Source organism: Capra hircus, chromosome 1 (assembly GCF_001704415.2).
Source record: "Capra hircus breed San Clemente chromosome 1, ASM170441v1, whole genome shotgun sequence".
In the NCBI taxonomy this organism is placed as follows: domain Eukaryota; kingdom Metazoa; phylum Chordata; class Mammalia; order Artiodactyla; family Bovidae; genus Capra; species Capra hircus.
The window spans coordinates 42,868,643-42,886,053 of NC_030808.1; the positions used below are offsets into that span (position 1 = coordinate 42,868,643).

A 17,411-nucleotide genomic window follows, 5' to 3' on the forward strand; every position below is an offset into this window, starting at 1 on the left:
GAATCTGCCTAACAATGCAGGAGGTGCAGAAGATGTGGGTTCAATCCCTGGATAAGGAAGATCCCCTGGAGGAGGAAATGGCAACCCACTCTAGTATTCTTGCCTGTAAAATTCCATGGATAGAGAAGTCTGGTGGGCTACATCCATGGGGTTACCAAGAGTTGGACTCGACTGAGAGACTGAGCACGCACACAGACCTCAGTGATTTCCTTACTTCATAAAAGGGCGTACTGAGACCCAGGAGGTTCCATCACAAGACCAGGGTCCCAGAGATGCTGATTGGGGGGGTCAGAGCTAGCAGCGAGCCCTCCACCCCGGCCCATTGCGCAGGCTTGCAAGTGACACGGTTCCTAAGAGTGATCTGAACTCAGCAGATGTTTATTATATCCCATATCTAAAGATGTGTGGGTTAAGGTCCACAGATTTGTGGATCCGGCTCGTAGGGCAGCCATGTATGGCTGCACAGACTGGAGTGCACAGACCCAGGGGGTGCCGACGTGCACATGTAGTTGTCTGGATGGTACCGTTGTATTTGGACTGTGTGCCACCTTACATCTGTGTGCACTGGCTCTGGTTACAGGATTGAATCTGTGGCTCAGTGATGTCAGGGCAGCTTCTTGGTGGTTCTCTCTGTCTTTCTCAGGTTTGAGATGACTACAGCTGCTCTAGCCTTATCATGTGTCAGTATCTAAGTGGAAAGGAAGGGATGGCTAGAACGAAACTGTTCTTTTCAAACCATTCTCTTCCTGAGGGTAAAGGGTTTCCCAGAGCATCTAACAGATTTCCCTAATATCTGACTGCCCAGGGACGGGTCACATGGCCACATCTACACCAACCTTGGCACAAGAATATGCTCATCACTGTTAGGCTTGTGAAAGCAAGGCTCTGCCAGCTGGCACAGGGGCAATGGGGATATGACACCTGGGATCTGCCAAAGATTGTTACATTGAAGATGGAATGATACATTTTAATGTATATGATGCTGCTGAAGGGACAAATGAATATTGTAAAGCATTCAGAAAAGACAGATCATAGATCACGGGAAGTGGACAGTTCAAATTTACTTCCCTTTTATTGATGGCTGATGTTTCACTGCATAATTTAGTAACTTTTCTGGATTTGCCTGACTGATTGAGAAATATGTCTTTTACCTACAGGAAGTGTACGCTCTTACCATTACTAGCTCAGCAGTTTTCTAGATTTTTCATTAACAGGTTCAAGCAGTCCGGAATTATTTTGTTTCTGGGTAAGCAATTTGGAGGCACGTGGATTTCTCTGTTTCCAGGATAGAGGAAGGAAGAACAGCTATCTGTTTCTCCAGATACAAAGTCACGCTTAGAGTGACAACCAAAGCAGTTTCTGAAATGTACAACTTGTAAATCAGGAAGTTTCAGATTAGAGGATGCAGAAATATAAGTGATGCTGTTCTTGCCCTTTAGGGACTCACAGTGCACTGCACCTGTTTGTGCATGGTGTGCCCAGCCGTGTCCGACTCTGTGGCCCCAAGGACTGCAGCCTGCCGGGCTCCTCCGGCCATGGGATTCTCCAGGCAAGAATGCTGGAGTGGGGTGCCATTTCCTCCTCCAGAATCTTCCTGACCCAGGGCCTGACCCACCATCTCTTGCATCTCCTGCATTGGCAGGTGGATTTTTTAACTACTCGCACAACCTGGGAAGCCTGTGTTAATTAAATAACGTAAAGTAAAGAGAGTCACCCAAAGGTCACTGAAAATTATTGATTCATGCTGCGGAAACAAGGGAGGCCAGGAGCCCAGGCCAGAGGATGAAGCCATGGATAGGGTGAATCACTCCTTTGATAACATGAGGTTACCTTCTGGGGAGAGAGGAAAGCAGTGAGTAACAAGGTGTGTGGTTCAGACTGTACCTGTTTCATTGTGCGTTTCCTAGTGTCATGGGGGTATTGTGAGTCTCCGCTGCAGAGAAGATGTTATTGCCAAAGAGTAGTCTTAGGCATATCCCCAGTGAAGTTTCTAGTGTTATACATGATACGATATTCCAAAAAAAAAAAAAAAAAAAGTGTGGATCTTTGCCGTATCCCTTGCTGGGAGGAAAAGGAAAATTCCATTGATAAGGTTTGCTTTTAAAGACATCAGTGAACTTTTCCCATGGTGAAGGACCTTCCCCCATTCCACCTGCCCTCTGCAAAGCCAACAGGGAAGAAAACAGTGAAATTTCTAAAATGTGTGACCTTGGCAGTATAAAGCGTCTTTGGAACTGGAGTTCTCTTGGGTGAGACAGTGTCCATATGATTTCTTTCCATTTTTCCCAAGTGGAAAGAGGCTGAGAAGATTGACTAGAAGAAATGACTGGGGAGGGGAGTGGCCTGCAGCCTTCTTTGAAGGAAAGAGGGTTAGTCTAGATGCCATACATTTTAGAAATTCCTCCTTCACCCCCACACAGGTGACCTCATAGGAATGGAGCGGTTATTCCCATCCTGTCCATTCCTAGCCACTCCCTCCCTGGTGCCCAGCCTTGCTTAGTGTTCTGAAGGGGAGGTGAAGCCAGTGTCTGGAGTTTCAGCATCTCACTTGGCGTTACTGGCCCTGAGGTTACGGAAGGAAAAGCCATGCAAGCTGTGTGTGTAGGAGCTGCTCCCTGCCATGGAGCCCTCACGGGCTAGATCTGCCAGGGAGGATGGCCGCAGACCCAGAGAGGACGGGGTTGACCAGGGAGCAATCCCATCTTCTCCAGGCCACCTGGCTGCAGAGCACTGTGCATAGAGTGGTTTCCTGGGATTGGGGGTTATGTCAAACTTGTATGTTAGAGCAACTAGAAATGTTATTTTAATAGTTGAAGGCAAGCAGATTTCAAAAAGAAACATCTCTAGAAAGTTGAAGGTGTAAAACCATCAAATATAAGTAGATGAACTAAACAAATTCTCAATTAAAAAGGTACATTTACATGTATAGGAATGTGTATCTTGTCTCCTCTTAACCCAACAGGGCCAATGCCTGGCTCCTTTTGGTAGTTCCTGTACTGCTGTGTTCTCTATGTTTAAGAATTCTACAGCGTTTATGCAACTTTGCTACTATTAGTTTCCTGAAGCCCATAGGATCCGGAGTTCATCTGGTCTGCTGATTTCATGGTGCTTCGAGAAACAGTTTTTTCCTCATATTTCCACGTCATGAGGGCCCTGCAAAGACAGTCTCAACAGCCTTACCCTCTGAAGTTTTGTCCCTGGGAGGAGAAGGACATTATCTTTTGTCATTTCTCCAGGCCTAGCCGAGTGGTGGTGAGAGCTTGGAGCCCGATGGGCCAGGCCATGTTTTTTTTTTGTTTGTCGGTTTGTTTTCAGTTAGTTTTTATAGGAGTGTGGTTGATTTACAATGCTGTTAGTTTCAGGTGTTCAGCAGAGTGAATCAGTTCTACACATACCCTCTGTTTTTAGATTCTGTTCCCATATAGGTCAGTAAAGAGTGCTGAGTAGACTTCCTCGTGCTGTGTGGTAGGCCCTTATTGCTTACACGTTGTTGCTGTTCAGCCTCTAAGTCATGTCTGACTCTCTTGCTCCCAGTATTTCCCCCTTCTGTCAATAGTTTATTTTCTACATAGGTTCATTTGTACCATTTCTTTACATTCCATATGCGAGTGCTATCATCTGATATTTGTCTTACACTGACTTACTTCACTCAGTAGACAATCTCTAGGTCCATCCATGTTGCCACAAATGGAATTCTTTCTTTTTTTTTTTTTTTTTGGTTGACTAAAATTCTGCTGTATATATGCAGCATATTGTCTTTATCCATTTTGCTGTTGATGGACATTTAAGTTGCTTCCATATCCTGGCTATTGTAAACAGTGCTGCAGTGAACATTGGGGTGCATGTATCTTTTTGAATTATGGTTTTCTCCAGCTATATCGCCAAAAGTGGGGTTGCTGAATGATAACAGTAGCTCTATTTTTAGTTTTTTAGGAAACCTCCATACTGTTCTCCATCAGTTTACATTCCCACCAACAGAGTAAGAGGATTCCCTTCTGTCCATATCTCTCCAGCATTCATTGTTTGCAGATATTTTGATGCTGGCCATTGTGGCTGGTGTGAGGTGATACCTCACTGTAGCTCTGATCCTTTCGCTAATAATTAGTGATGTTTAGTATCGTCTCATGGGCCTGTTTGCCCTCTGTATGTCTTCTTTGGAGAAATGTCTATGTAAGTCTTTTGCCCATTGTTTGGGTCTTTTTTTGTTGTTGTTGTTGTTGGTTGGTTTTTTGATATTGGGCTTCATGAACTGTTTGTATATTTTGGAGATTAATCCTTGTCTTTTTGTTTTCTTCATGGTTGCTTTGCTGCACAGAAAGTTTTAATTTTAATTAGGTCCTGTTTGTTTGTTTTTGTTTTCATTACTTTAGGAGGTGGATCAAAAAAGATATTGCTGTGATTTATGTCAAAGGGTGCTTTGCCTTTGTTTTCCTCTAAAAATTTTATAGTACTGGGTCTTAAAGTTAGGTCTTTAATCCATTTTGAGTTTATTTTTATGTATGGTGTTAGGAAATGTTCTAATTTCATTATTTTATGTGTAGCTGTCCTGTTTTCTCTATACCACTTATTTCTTCTTTGTGATAGATTAGCTGACTATAGGTGCGTGGATTTATCTCTGGGCCTTCTATACTGTTTCATTGGCCTATATTTCTGTTTTTGTGCCAATACCATACTGTTTTGGTTTTTTGGTTACTGTAGCTTTTTAGTATAGTCTGAACTTAGGGAGCCTGATTTCTGCAGCTCTTATTTTTCTTTCTCAATATTGCTTTGGCTATCTTGAGAAAAAAGAATGAAACTGGAGTAATCAACCTCCACATGAAAAACACATGAAAAGATGCTCAACATCACTCATTATTAGAGAAATGCAAATCAAAACCACAGTGTGTTATCATCTCATGCTGGTTGGAATGGCCTTCATCAAAAAGTCTACAAGCAATAAATGCTGGAGAGGATGTGGAGAAAAGGGAACATTCTTACACTGTTGGTGGGAATGCAAACTGGTACAGCTACTATGGAAAACAGTGTGGAGATTCCTTAAAAAGCTGAGAATAGAACTGCCACATGACCCAGCAAACCCACCCCTGGACATATACCCCGAGGAAACCAGAACTGAAAGAGACACATGTACTCCAATGTTCATTGCAACGCTGTTTGCTATAGCTGGTACATGGAAGCAACCTAGATGTCCATTGGCAGATGAGTGGATAAGGAAGTTGTGGTGCATATACACAAAGGAGTATTACCCAGCTGTAAGAAGGAATGCATTTGAGTCAGTTCTAATGAGGTGGATGAAACTAGAGCCTATTATACAGAGTGAAGTAAGTCAGAAAGAGAAAAACAAATACTGTATATTAATGCATAGATAAGGAATTTAGAAAGATAATGATGATCCTACATGCAGGGCAACAAAAGAGACACAGATGTAAAGAATGGACTTTTGGACTCTATGGGAGAAGGTGAGAGTGGGATGACCTGAGAGAATAACATTGAAACATGTATATTAACATATATAAAATAGATGACCAGTGCAAGTTTGATGCATGAAGCAGGGCACCCAAAGCCAGTGCTCTGGGACAACCCAGAGGGATAGGGTAAGGAGGGAGGTGGTAGGGGAGTTCAGAATAGAGGCCACATGTATATCCGTGGCTGATTCATGTTGATGTATGGCAAAACCCATCAAAATATTGTAATTACCCTCCAATTAAAAGAAATATATCTTTTTAAAAAGATAGCTTTGGCTATTTAGGGTCTTTTGTGTTTCCATACAAATTGTAAAAAATTTTCGTTCTAATTCTGTGAAAAATGCTATTGGTAATTTGATAAGGACTGCATTGAATCTGTAGATTACTTTGGGTAGTATAGTCATTTTCACAATATCAATTCTTCCAATCCAAGAACATGGCATGTCCATCTGTGTGTGTCGTCTTTGGTTCCCTTCATCAGAATCTTGTAGTTTTCTGGGCACTGGTCTTTATTTCCTTAGGTAGGTTTATTCCTAGGTAATTTATTCTTTTTGATGTGATGATAAATGGGATTCTTTCCCCTTAATTTCTCTTTTCTGATCTTTCATTGTTAGTGTATAGAAATGCAAGAGATTTCTGCATGGTAATTTTGTATCTTTCAACTTGATCAAATTCATTAATGAGCTCTAGTAGTTTTTTGGTAGCATCTTTATGATTTTCTAAGTATAGTATTATGTCATCTACAAGCAGTGATAGTTTTACTATTTACATAGTTTTTCAATTTACATTCCTTTTATTTCTTTTTCTTCTCTGATTTCTGTGGCTAGGACTTCCAAAGCTATACTGATAGCTTTGTGTGGACATTCTTGTCTTGTTCCTGATCCTAGAGGAAGTGCTTTCAGTTTTTTCTTTCTACCAATGAGAATGATGTTTGCTGTGGGTTTGTCATATATGGCCTTTATTATGTTGAAGGCCAGGTCCTGTTGGCTGAGAGCTGAACCGTAGATAATCCACTGGCTGAGGCTGATTCTGGCCAGCAACAGGAAGTTCCACCTCATGTCCTATTTTAAAGCTCTTTGGCAGAAATACAGAGTAAACTTTTCATTTGTATACTGGCTAAGCTTTAAGGACCAGTACCTGTTTGGGGAATTGAAGTGAGCATGAGCAGGTACAAAGAAGCTGCACTTTGCCCACCAGGTTCTATACTGTCTGTCTCCACACTTATAATACATAGCCATAATTCAAAGCTGGAATCTCAGGGGAATGGGTAACACTAATGGAAAATACATACACATCTAATATAGAACACACTTGTATCAATATTAACATGGAGACTCTTATGTTGAGGGGTATCTTTGTAGTCCAGAGGCCTGGACTCAATCCTAGTTTTACCTCTTTGGAGTATGACTTGGAAATGTTACCTAAACATTTTTTTAATATCTTTTCTTCTGTGAAATGGAAATATCAGGCTTGCTTCTCTCCATGGGTGGTTATGAGAAGCATAATGAAGGGATGTATATGAACTGATAAGCATTAATAGTTGCTAACAATGATATAGTTCCTCTGGAACATGATTTCTTGAGTCTTACTATATCCCTAGACCTGGGAGTTACAATTGGTTCTTTTCCTGGGTTCCTCAAAGTATGAACAGGTTGTTGGAATCAGCCAGTTTTGTAAAAGATGTCTCAATCTCTCACTTGTCTATTTGTTCAACAGTGTGCCGTGTAAGAAGTGTGTGGTGGTTGGTAATGGAGGAATTTTGAAGAATAAGACATTAGGAGAAAAAATTGACTCCTATGATGTAATAATAAGGTAAATATGTTTTCTATTTGCTAACATGGAACTGTTTTCAAAGAACATAGTTTCCTGCTTTGGTATGACCATTTTTAAAAGGAAGTAGAGTTGCTTTAGTATGTTTAAGTACATTACATATTACTCAAGTTGTTGGCTAGAGTAGACTTAGATTTCAGGTCATTCATTTAGCAAATATTTATGAAATCCTCTGAACATTCTGGGCACAGTTCTAGCCCCAGGGGGCTATTGCAGTGAATAAGCATAATGTTTTTCCTCCCTGTGGGAAGAAGAAAACAGTAATTAAGAAAAGAAATATAATAAATGTCATGTAAACAATCAAAACAGTTAAATCAAGAATGAATGAATGGCTATTTTTGAATGGATGGCAATGCTGAGGCAGAGACATCTTAAACTAGACCTAAGTGACCACACAGTACTGGCCATATGAAGACCAGGGAAGAGCAATACAGGCAGAGAAAATGTTGACTGAAGGTCCTCTGGAAGGTATGTTGCTGGGTTTGAGAGCAGCAAAAAGAAAACCAGTGAGGTTGGAGGGCAGCAGACTGGGGAGAGGGGTGCAATCGGCAGCTGAAAATGTAGTTAAGGAGTGGGCTTTGTAGATTTTGTCAACTCGGATTTGGGCTTGTGTTTTAAGTATAACAGAAAAGTTTTGAAAATCATTCAGCAAGAATGCAACTCTATCTTGGTTATGTCTTTTTTTTTTTTAATTGTATTTATTTATGATTGCACTGGGTCCTTGTTGCTACATGCAGGCTTTTTCTAGTTGCAGTGAGCAGGGGCTACTCTGGTTGTGCTGCATGGATTTCTCATTGAGATGGCTTCTCTTGTTGTGGAGCACAGGCTCTAAAGTGTGCAGGTTCAGCAGTTGGGACGCATGGGCTTAGTTGCCTCAGGGCATGTGGGATCTTCCCAGAGCAGGGATCAAACCCATGTCCACTGCATTGGCAGGCGGATTCTTAACCACTGGACACCAGGGAAGCCCTGGTTTTGTCTTTAAAATACCCTGGTGGTGGCATGGACAATAAAACATGAAGGACAAAGGTGGAAATGAAAAGACCAGTTAGGTTGCTGCATTTGGATAGAGAATGGTGGCTTGCAATAGGATTTTCATGGTGGGGACAGAGATAAGGGACTAGACTGAGGCATGTATTAGAGTTACAGTTATCAGGATTTGCTTTTTATCAGATGTGAGCAGGGATGGGAATAAAGAAATGCAGGATACTTCCAGGTTTTCAGCTTAATAGACTAGCTGGACAGTGGTACCATTCATTGAGTTGGGGAAGACTAGGGTAGGAACAGGTTTAGGGGAGAATCAAGATTTTGGTATGAACATACCATGTTTGAGATGCTTATTAGATTTATAGTATATAAATCAAGTAGGCAGTTAGATAAAGAGGTTAAATCTTATAAGTTGTATTTAAACCATGGACTGGGTGAGATTTCCCAGGAGCAGACAAAGAGGGCTCAGGACTGAGCTTTGAAGTACTCAAAACTTAAAGGTTGTGAAAGGAGTAAAGGAGCTGGAGAGGATCTGCCACTGAGGTCGGAAGAAAGTCAGGAAAAGGTGATCATAAACACCAAGCCAGCACAGTGTTTTAACACAGGGAGGTTTCAACCATGACAGATGCTGGTGAGAGGTCCTGTAAGTTAAGGACAGAGTTCACATTGGACTGGCAAGTTGAAGCTCACTGATGTTCTTGACAGCAGACTTGGAGGTGTGGTGCCGGGCAGAAGCCCAAGTGGAGCGGTTTGAGGGAATGACAGGTGAGAAAGCAGAGAAACGAGTAAACTAGTATAAAAAACTCTTTGGAGAAATTTCACTGTGGGGTTGAGACATAAGATGGTTACTGGAGATAATTCCGGACTCCTAAAGGAGATTTTCTGTTTCGTTTCCTTTTATAGATAGGAGATTCTAAAACATTAGTAAACTGATGGAAATGAATAAAGAGATTGGCATGGTAACAAGAGAGGGCATGGGGCTCAGAGCACAGCGTGGTTATCTCTGCAGTGGAAGGGAAAGTGAGGGTTGTGGTTACAGCTACCGAGAGTCCCATAGACCTACTGGTGGGGTAATGAGAACATTTCCATCTCTGTTTTCTTGTAGTAAAGGTTGAAGTCAGGTCATTAAGTGTGTATTTGTTGGGAATGGCCATGAACAGTCTTCTGAAGAGTGAGAAAACTTCCCGTTGGGCAATGCATTAGGATGACCTGGCAGTGCTTGGGCGTTTTGCTGGGTTACAAGTTGCCAAGCGTTTCTTCATAGTATGGTCACCTCATTTTCTGGTGGTTATCCATTTTGAGGAAGCTGTGAAGATTTATCCACAAAACAATGTTCAAGCACTCACAGATTTCTTTGTAATTGTGTAAAATCTGGTTGCCTAGAACCATACCAGGCCCTTGTGGGAAAATGCCACTGGCAAGACATTATGAAAGTCATTTCAGGTGTTATTAAGGCTGCTTTATATTACATAGTGCCATAGGGTCAAACAGTATTTGTCTCCTAGGGGACACTATTTTGGCAACAAAGCATTCCTTTTCCTAGCACACCTTCATGGTGTGTGCATAAATAGTACATGTCTAACCTCGCCTTATTTTAAGCATCGCAAATCCAGCACTGGATCATTTGTGGTTCTTTCGTTCATCCCAGCAACAGTTACTATTGGTTATGCTTAGGTATAAATAGAGCAGTTTTGTTGTTCCTTTACTTCAGAGCACATCAGTTTTGATGGGTCTTCAAATCACCTTAACTGGGACTCTTGCCTGTCAGTCACTTAGGCACACATCCATGTGCTCCATGATGGTATAACCTTGGGCAAGTAACTTTATCTTATGGGCATCAGGGCCTTTATCTACAAACACAAGGGGTTTTATTGAGATGTCCTCCAAGGTCCGTTCTGAGTATTCTGGGGTTTTATGTTCCCATCTGTTTCATTTTGTCTTCAGTTTTTCTGGAGGTAAGAATGAACTATTGATGGCCCCACAGTTAATTTTCAAACACAAATGAATGTTTCTGCCTTTGATCAAGCAGCTGTTTCAGGAAGGGGAGTTATTTCCTTGGCTGTGAAAGACTTGATGGATTGCCACGTGGCTTTAGAGCCCAGCTACGTGGCTCGTCAGACGATGTTTGTCTGGCTCTGATATCGGAGAACTGTGATGGAAATGACCCTGACTGCTCTTGGTCTACATGTCTTGTGTGTTTACTACCCACAGAATGAATAACGGTCCTGTTTTAGGACATGAAGAGGAAGTTGGGAGAAGGACTACCTTCCGACTTTTTTATCCAGAATCTGTTTTTTCAGATCCTAATCACAGTGACCCTAATACTACGGTGATTCTCACTGCTTTTAAGCCACTTGATTTAAAGTGGCTGTTGGAATTGTTGACAGGTGGCAAAATAGTAAGTTGGCAAAATCGATCTGTCTTCTGGTTTCCTTTTTTTTAATATATATATTTTTTAAAAAGACAATGACAAATTGTATTTTCTATATTCTTACTTTATTTCAGAATCCTAATGGTTTTTGGAAGGAACCAGCCTTAAATCTGATCTATAAACCTTATCAAATCAGAATATTAGATCCTTACATCACCAGAATGGCAGCATACGAACTGCTTCATTTCCCGAAAGCGTTTCCCAAAAATGAGGTATGTATTTTCCTTCACATAGTTTCAAACTAAAGACATTACTGGGGTGGAATAGAGGGTCTCTGGGAGTCTTAGAACCTGGGTGAGAACCATGACTCATGACGTGACTTCTGAGGGCCACATCTGAGTTAGTGAGATTAGGTTATCTGTGGATTTTATCTATATGTTGTTCAGGTTGCAAGGAAGACCACCTTTTAAGTGTAGTGTTTTTCCTGCCCCATCTCTCTTCGCCTCCTCTTCACTGCTCTGCAGGGAGGAGAGTATTGATGGGGGAAAGGGGAGAGGGTGTGTAGCGCTGATGGGTAGGCTGTGTGCAGACAGCAGGATTCTTTAATTCTGATTACAAGGAATCTCATTGACTTTGACTGTTGTAGCCGTGTTTGTCTACATTCCCTATGAAAAAGGTAGTTTAGATCCATACAGTGACAGGCTGTATTTTTCACTTGAAGCTTGAGTAAATGTGTAATGTGATATCTCAGCTGAAAGGAGGCTTTCCTTTTTGTATTTGGGGAAAATCCAAAGAAATAAACTTGTATTTTGTTCCTTTTCATTAGCACAATAAAAAAATTCTGAAATATTACATGCTTAAACAGCTTTTACAAAGGAATACTTTTTTAAAAAGGAAATCATCCTTTTTTTCTCTGTATAATTCAGATTATCTCCCAAGCTCTTTTGCATTTTTTATATCCTTCTAGACTCTTGTCTGTGCATTCACAAACACAAATACTTTTTTAAAAGTTAATTTTATTGGAGAATAGTTGTTTTATAACGTTGTGTTAGTTTCTGCTGTACAGCAAAGTGAATCACTTATACGTACACCTATATCCCTTTCTTAGACTTCCTTCTCGTTTCGGTCACCAGAGAGCACTGAGCAGAGTTCCCTGTGCCGTACAGTAGGTTCTCATTAGTTATCTGTGCTATACACAGTGCCACCAGAGTTTACATGTCAACCCCGATCTCTCAATTCATCTCATCCCTCCTCTCTCCTTGGCATCTGTAACTTTATCTGTGTCTCTATTTCTATGTAAGCTCATCTATACCATTTTCCCGGAGTCTACATACAAGCAATATTGTTCTTTCTGACTTCCGTCCGTATGACAGTCTCTAGGCCCATCCATGTCTGCAAAGGGCACTATTTCATTCTTTTCTACAGCTGAGTGATATTCCACTGTGTATGTGTATCACATCGTCTTGATCCATTTCTGTCAGTGGACGTCTAGGCTGCTTCCATGTCCCGGATATTTTAAATAGTGCTGCAATGAGCATTGAGGTGCATGTATCTTTATGAACTATGGTTTTCTCCGGGTATACACCCAGGAGTGAGATTGCTGGGTTATATGGTAGTTCTGTTCTTAGTTTTTTAAGTAATCTGCATACTCCTTCTCCACAGTAGCTGTATCAATTTGCATTCCCACCGAAGGTAGGAAGGTTCCCTTTTCTCTACATCCTCTCCAGCTTTTATTGTTTGCATCAACTTTTGTCTGTGCAGTTACAAACACAAGCACGCTTTTTGTTGTTGAGTGTAATTTGTGATTATACTGTATTGTTCTGCTGTTTCTCTTCTCTAACTCTTCCCCTATTTACAGACCTTTAGTTTTCTAGCCAGCTTTTTTTTTCCCCTGTAGGTAATGTAGAAATGCATGTGCTTATAGGGATTTTCTGCACACTTGTGTGATTTCTGTAGGAAAGACACCTGGAGGTGGATTTCCGAAGTCAAAAAAGCATAAATATTAAGTCCTGTCATGCTAATTTTGAGGGAAAGACAGCTTCTGAATGTATATTTTGTGAATTTTCAACTTTTACTTTCCTAAGTGAGGTAAGATCAGATTTATCCCTTGATTTTTGCTTCAGGTGGTACACAGGAGGCCTCTGGTCTTCCTTAGAGACGGTACTAGAACTAGTTTTAAGTGCATTGAAATCCCACTAGGGCAGTGTCCGGGAAGCCAAGTGAGGGACACAGCTGTGTTTCAGAGGTCAACTGCATCAGATGCCATCCTGGAAACACAGAGGTCACACTGATGGGGACAAGTATAGGAAGAGGAAGAAAGCCCGATTGAACTGGGTGAAAGAGAAAGAACGTGGGACATGAGTGAGTGGAGGCAAATCTTCAATGGGGTTTTGCTGGAAAAGAAAGCAGAGGAAAGGCTGGAAGGCATAGGTTCAGGAAGGGTTGTTGTTGTTGTTGTTGTTGTGATGGGTTTTTAGATAGATATGTTTGTATGCTGAAGGGATGGCTCATTAGAGGGAAATATTGATGATGAGACAAAGGGGATACTTGTAGAAGCAAAATTGTTGAGAAAAAAGATGGGGTAAATGGAGTGCATGAGGGGAGAGGCTGGCTCTAGGTAGAAACAGGGGCAGCTCATCCACCTAGGAGTGAACACTGAAAATATGGGTAAAGACAAAGGTAGATTTGGAATTGGGAAGATGATGTAGCTCTTGTCTGATTGATTCTGTTTTCTAAGAAAAATGAGGATTAAACTGGCAGTTTAAAGTAGGAAGGAAGATAGAGCTGTTGGATAGAAAGGTATGAGATTGTCATCTTGCAGAGTAGAAACGGGAGTTTACTAGGGGAGTATAACTGGATTGTTGGACTTGAGTGAATGCCCACTTGAGGTGGTCATAAATGTAATCTGTGACCAGTCAAGTATGCTGTTTTCTCTGACCTTAACCAGGGTTAAGATTTTGTCAGGAACAATATAGGTTCTGTGGGAGATGGGTGCCAAAGGAAATTAAAGGCCTACATAAGGAAATGACTATAATGGTGAATGGAAAACTCTAAGGTATGAAGAAAGGAAAGCGAGAACTTGAAATGTGATGGCATCAGTGAGGTGGGATGACTCCTAGGTTTTTAACCCAACCATTAACTTCCTTTCACAGCAGATGGAGAAGCTGTGGTGGAGTCACAGTAGTGCAAGGGGTAAAGAAAAACTTAGGTAAAAGGCTGTTAGGCTTTCAGACAAATTTGCTTCCTGGAGTTTACTTGATTTTATTATGCTGCTCTGATTTTTCTTGAAACCATAATTAATCATATGTAATTTCCATGGGATCTGTAGGAAATGTTTAATCAAAAGAAAATCTCCTTGAATTTTTGTGTTAAAAAAAAACACTTAAGATATATTTTGTTTTTGCTTTTGAAGGCTACCCTATGAGAATTAAAGCTTAGAATGCCAAGACCCTTTGGTCAAACATCTATGATAGTACTTTTTAGGATATATGTACATGTGAAGGGGATGCTTGGTTTTATTCAAAATTTATCAATTTAAAAACAAAACTGAGTGTGACTTTACTATGTATATACATCTGGAATCTTCATTTTCTTGGCAGTTTGTTATTGAAGTTACTCAATTAAAGCCATCTTTCCCTAGAGCTGAATTATCAGCATTATGAAACAGAACTATTTTCTGGCTAAATGATTTGAAGCCTTTTAGCATGATTCTATCTGTCGGTGAATTAAGTGGTTCTTACATTTCATACATGGGTTTAATATTCTCAGGCTTGGCTTTTTCCACAAGTTGCCGGACTTGACGTGTTTTCTAAACAAGGCGGCAGCATCCTTTTCCTCAAGCCTTCATCTAATAGTTGTCTTCTGGACTAGTACTGCAGTTAGGTTTTACTTGAAAGACTTTCTAAGATTTCAACCAGCACTTTACAGAGTTAGGATATTAACTTGGCACTTGAGCCTTGGGGCATGATGAAGGTTGAACTTTTTTTGTCTTGATGAAATGCTCAGAAGACGCTGTAAGATGGATCACCCAAACAGGCTTTGGAAACAAGTACCTTGTGTGGACTTTTTCCCCTAAATTTTCATTTCCTCCCCCAGAAACCCAAACACCCAACCACAGGCATTATTGCCATTACATTGGCATTTCACATATGTCATGAAGTTCACCTTGCTGGCTTTAAGTACAACTTTTCTGACCTCAAGAGCCCTTTGCACTACTATGGGAATGCCACCATGTCTTTGATGAGTGAGGTAAGCTTGTATATTCCACCGTTTCACCCTGTCATTTTACTGAGGGAACATGTTTTGAGAGGTTGATGGCTTAATAAGGGTTTACAGAGATAGCATGCGCTAAAATTAGGAGTGGGGTCCAGAGTTCTTAACTACAGCAACAGCTCCCAATCTGCTGGCCTCAGACCCTTGGAAGAATCTTATCAAACCTACATAGGGACCAAGCCTTACCTTAGATGCTGTATTTGATGCACTGTTTGAAAAGATAGAAACCTGTTGTTTGAGATATGACAGATTCACCTAAAAGCATGGCCATGATCATACTATTTTCATGGAGTTTTCCAGTTAAGTAGATGGGAAGGGCTATAACTTTATAACCTCACGAGAGAATCTTCATGGTCAGAAAACTTGTAAACTTTTATACTAGATCATTTTTCTCTTGCATGGGGATTAATAATGGTAGATTTGATCCTTAAACTTTTACTGTGAATGGGAATGAATTTTCTATTTTCCTAATAACTTAGATTAGTGGCACAAGTGATAGTTAAAATATTACATGTACATTTTAATGTTGAACAATAAATGATTTATTGTTAAGTATATGGATATATCCCATGAAATGAAACCAATCCCCTTAAATCCTCATCCCTAAATACTATGTAAGCTGAATAAGTGGAATTATTCAGCTTAGATCTTGTCAATTTGGTTTCTAGATTTACACCGTAATTCAGCAGACCAGGGTTGGGTTCTTTACTGGCTCAGAGGTTAAAACGTTTACCTGCAATTCAGGAGACCTGGGTTCAATCCCTGGGTCGGGAAGATTCCCTGGAGAAGGAAATGGCAACCCACTCCAGTATTCTTGCCTAGAGAATCCCATGGACAGAGGAGCCTGGTGGGCTACAGTCCATGGGGTCTCAAAGAGTCGGACACGACTGAGCGACTTCACTTCAGCAGACCAGAAGATGATGTGAGGGAGCCTCTTACTTAAGTGATGGTTTAAGTGGAAAGAGTGGGCTTTTAGGGAAGGCTCTGGAAAAAGAATGAGCAGTGAAAAACAATAGATAACAGAAGTTCAAGTCCATGTCACTTGTTACTTGAGTTTTTTTTTTTTTTAATATATAGCATATTCCATTGCTGTCGCTATTAATATCTTCAGATTGGGATAGACGGTGACTTTTGTTTTTCTTCTTTAGAATGAATATCACAATGTGACTGCGGAGCAGCTCTTTCTGAAGGACATTATAGAAAAAAACTTTGTAACCGACTTGACCCAAGAGTAACCCTACAGACTCAGAAGATAATGCTAACAGTGTTAGTTTTATTTTTATACTGCAATTTTTAGTTTATTTTTAAATATGTTGGATGTACTTGTCAAGAAATTATGTGTATCAAGTCTGTTGCTGCCTGGTGATTCATAACCACCAGCTTAATTTCTGTGAATATATTTAATTTATGGAAACCAAGATGTTAAGATATCAGGGAAAGTGAACTTTTCATTGTATTGTTTAAAAATAAGCTAGTTTTCTGAAGTGTTTTTAACTATAGTTAGTTCATCTTAGACTTCTGAAGGGACGCTGACTTCCTAGTAAGTAAGGGGGGTTAGTTTACTACAACACATTTTGAATGTAACAGGACATTTTGAGAGGTTCATCTGGCTACTGTAAATTGGTAGGGAACTGGTGTGTGGCAGTTCCCTGATGTAGTGTACTGGACCCACTTCAGGTGTATAACTCTAGTTCCTTTTAGTTATACCCGAGGAACCAGACTGGAATCTTAAACCAGACCTGAAGCGTGGACGTATATGGAAATCTAAGATCATGCTGGCTGAATTAAGCATTTTTTCTCCTGCAGTTAAGTAAACCATGATTATGATCAGTAGTTTGGTAGAATGAAAATTTTTTTTTTTCTAAGTCAAAAGAAACAGGATAAACATGAAGCTCTGGATAAGTAAATAACCAAAGACTGCAATTCTTAAAGTCTGGTGACTTCATTATTTTAAAGAAATAAAGTTTATACAAAGAAGCTGAAGTAGGCAAGCTCAAGAAGGAGAAAATTCGTAAGCAGTATTTTCGAAGCTTATTTGAAGTAAAGTAAAAAAGACAAGACAAGAGACAAAGACAAGAATGAGTAAACCTGTAAGAGTCAGCTGTTTCTGGATTTCAGTGGCACTTTCATGACAAAACCAGCTGTCCACAGGATTCAGTCACATCTTCAAATGGAAAGCTTACCTAGGGTGCACCAGAAAAGACTGGTGGGATGCAGACAAGCCAGTTGGACTACAGTGGTGAGCCAGTCTCCCTTTTCACTTTAATGACTATAATCAAAGATTACTGGGGAGGGGGGGGGGCAGTGGGTGAAGAGAGCAATAGAAGTTACATGGCTAGAACCAAAAGCTGTCAGAAGAGGCATGTGTAGAAAGAACTGGTATCATTGGGAGACAATGATAATTATCGCTGACAACCTACCTCTCTAAAGAGGGTGTATAAATATTAGGTCAGAAACGGGAATAAACGACATACTTGAAAAGTGGTGTTGGG

The 17,411-nt window shown here is 40.5% G+C and overlaps 1 protein-coding gene across 5 annotated transcripts in view; it reads left to right on the forward strand.

Moving 5' to 3' along the window:
• Positions 1-17,411, forward strand: part of ST3GAL6 (ST3 beta-galactoside alpha-2,3-sialyltransferase 6) — an 86,874-nt gene that overhangs the window by 67,938 nt on the left and 1,525 nt on the right. For all 5 annotated transcript variants that reach the window (XM_018057940.1, XM_018058015.1, XM_018057820.1 and 2 more), the window contains 5 exons: positions 7,179-7,274; positions 10,488-10,674; positions 10,782-10,919; positions 14,743-14,895; positions 16,068-17,158. In XM_018057940.1, coding sequence (XP_017913429.1) covers positions 7,179-7,274; positions 10,488-10,674; positions 10,782-10,919; positions 14,743-14,895; positions 16,068-16,154 — 661 coding nt within the window. In that variant the 3' untranslated portion in view covers positions 16,155-17,158. The remainder of the gene's footprint in view (positions 1-7,178; positions 7,275-10,487; positions 10,675-10,781; positions 10,920-14,742; positions 14,896-16,067; positions 17,159-17,411) is intronic.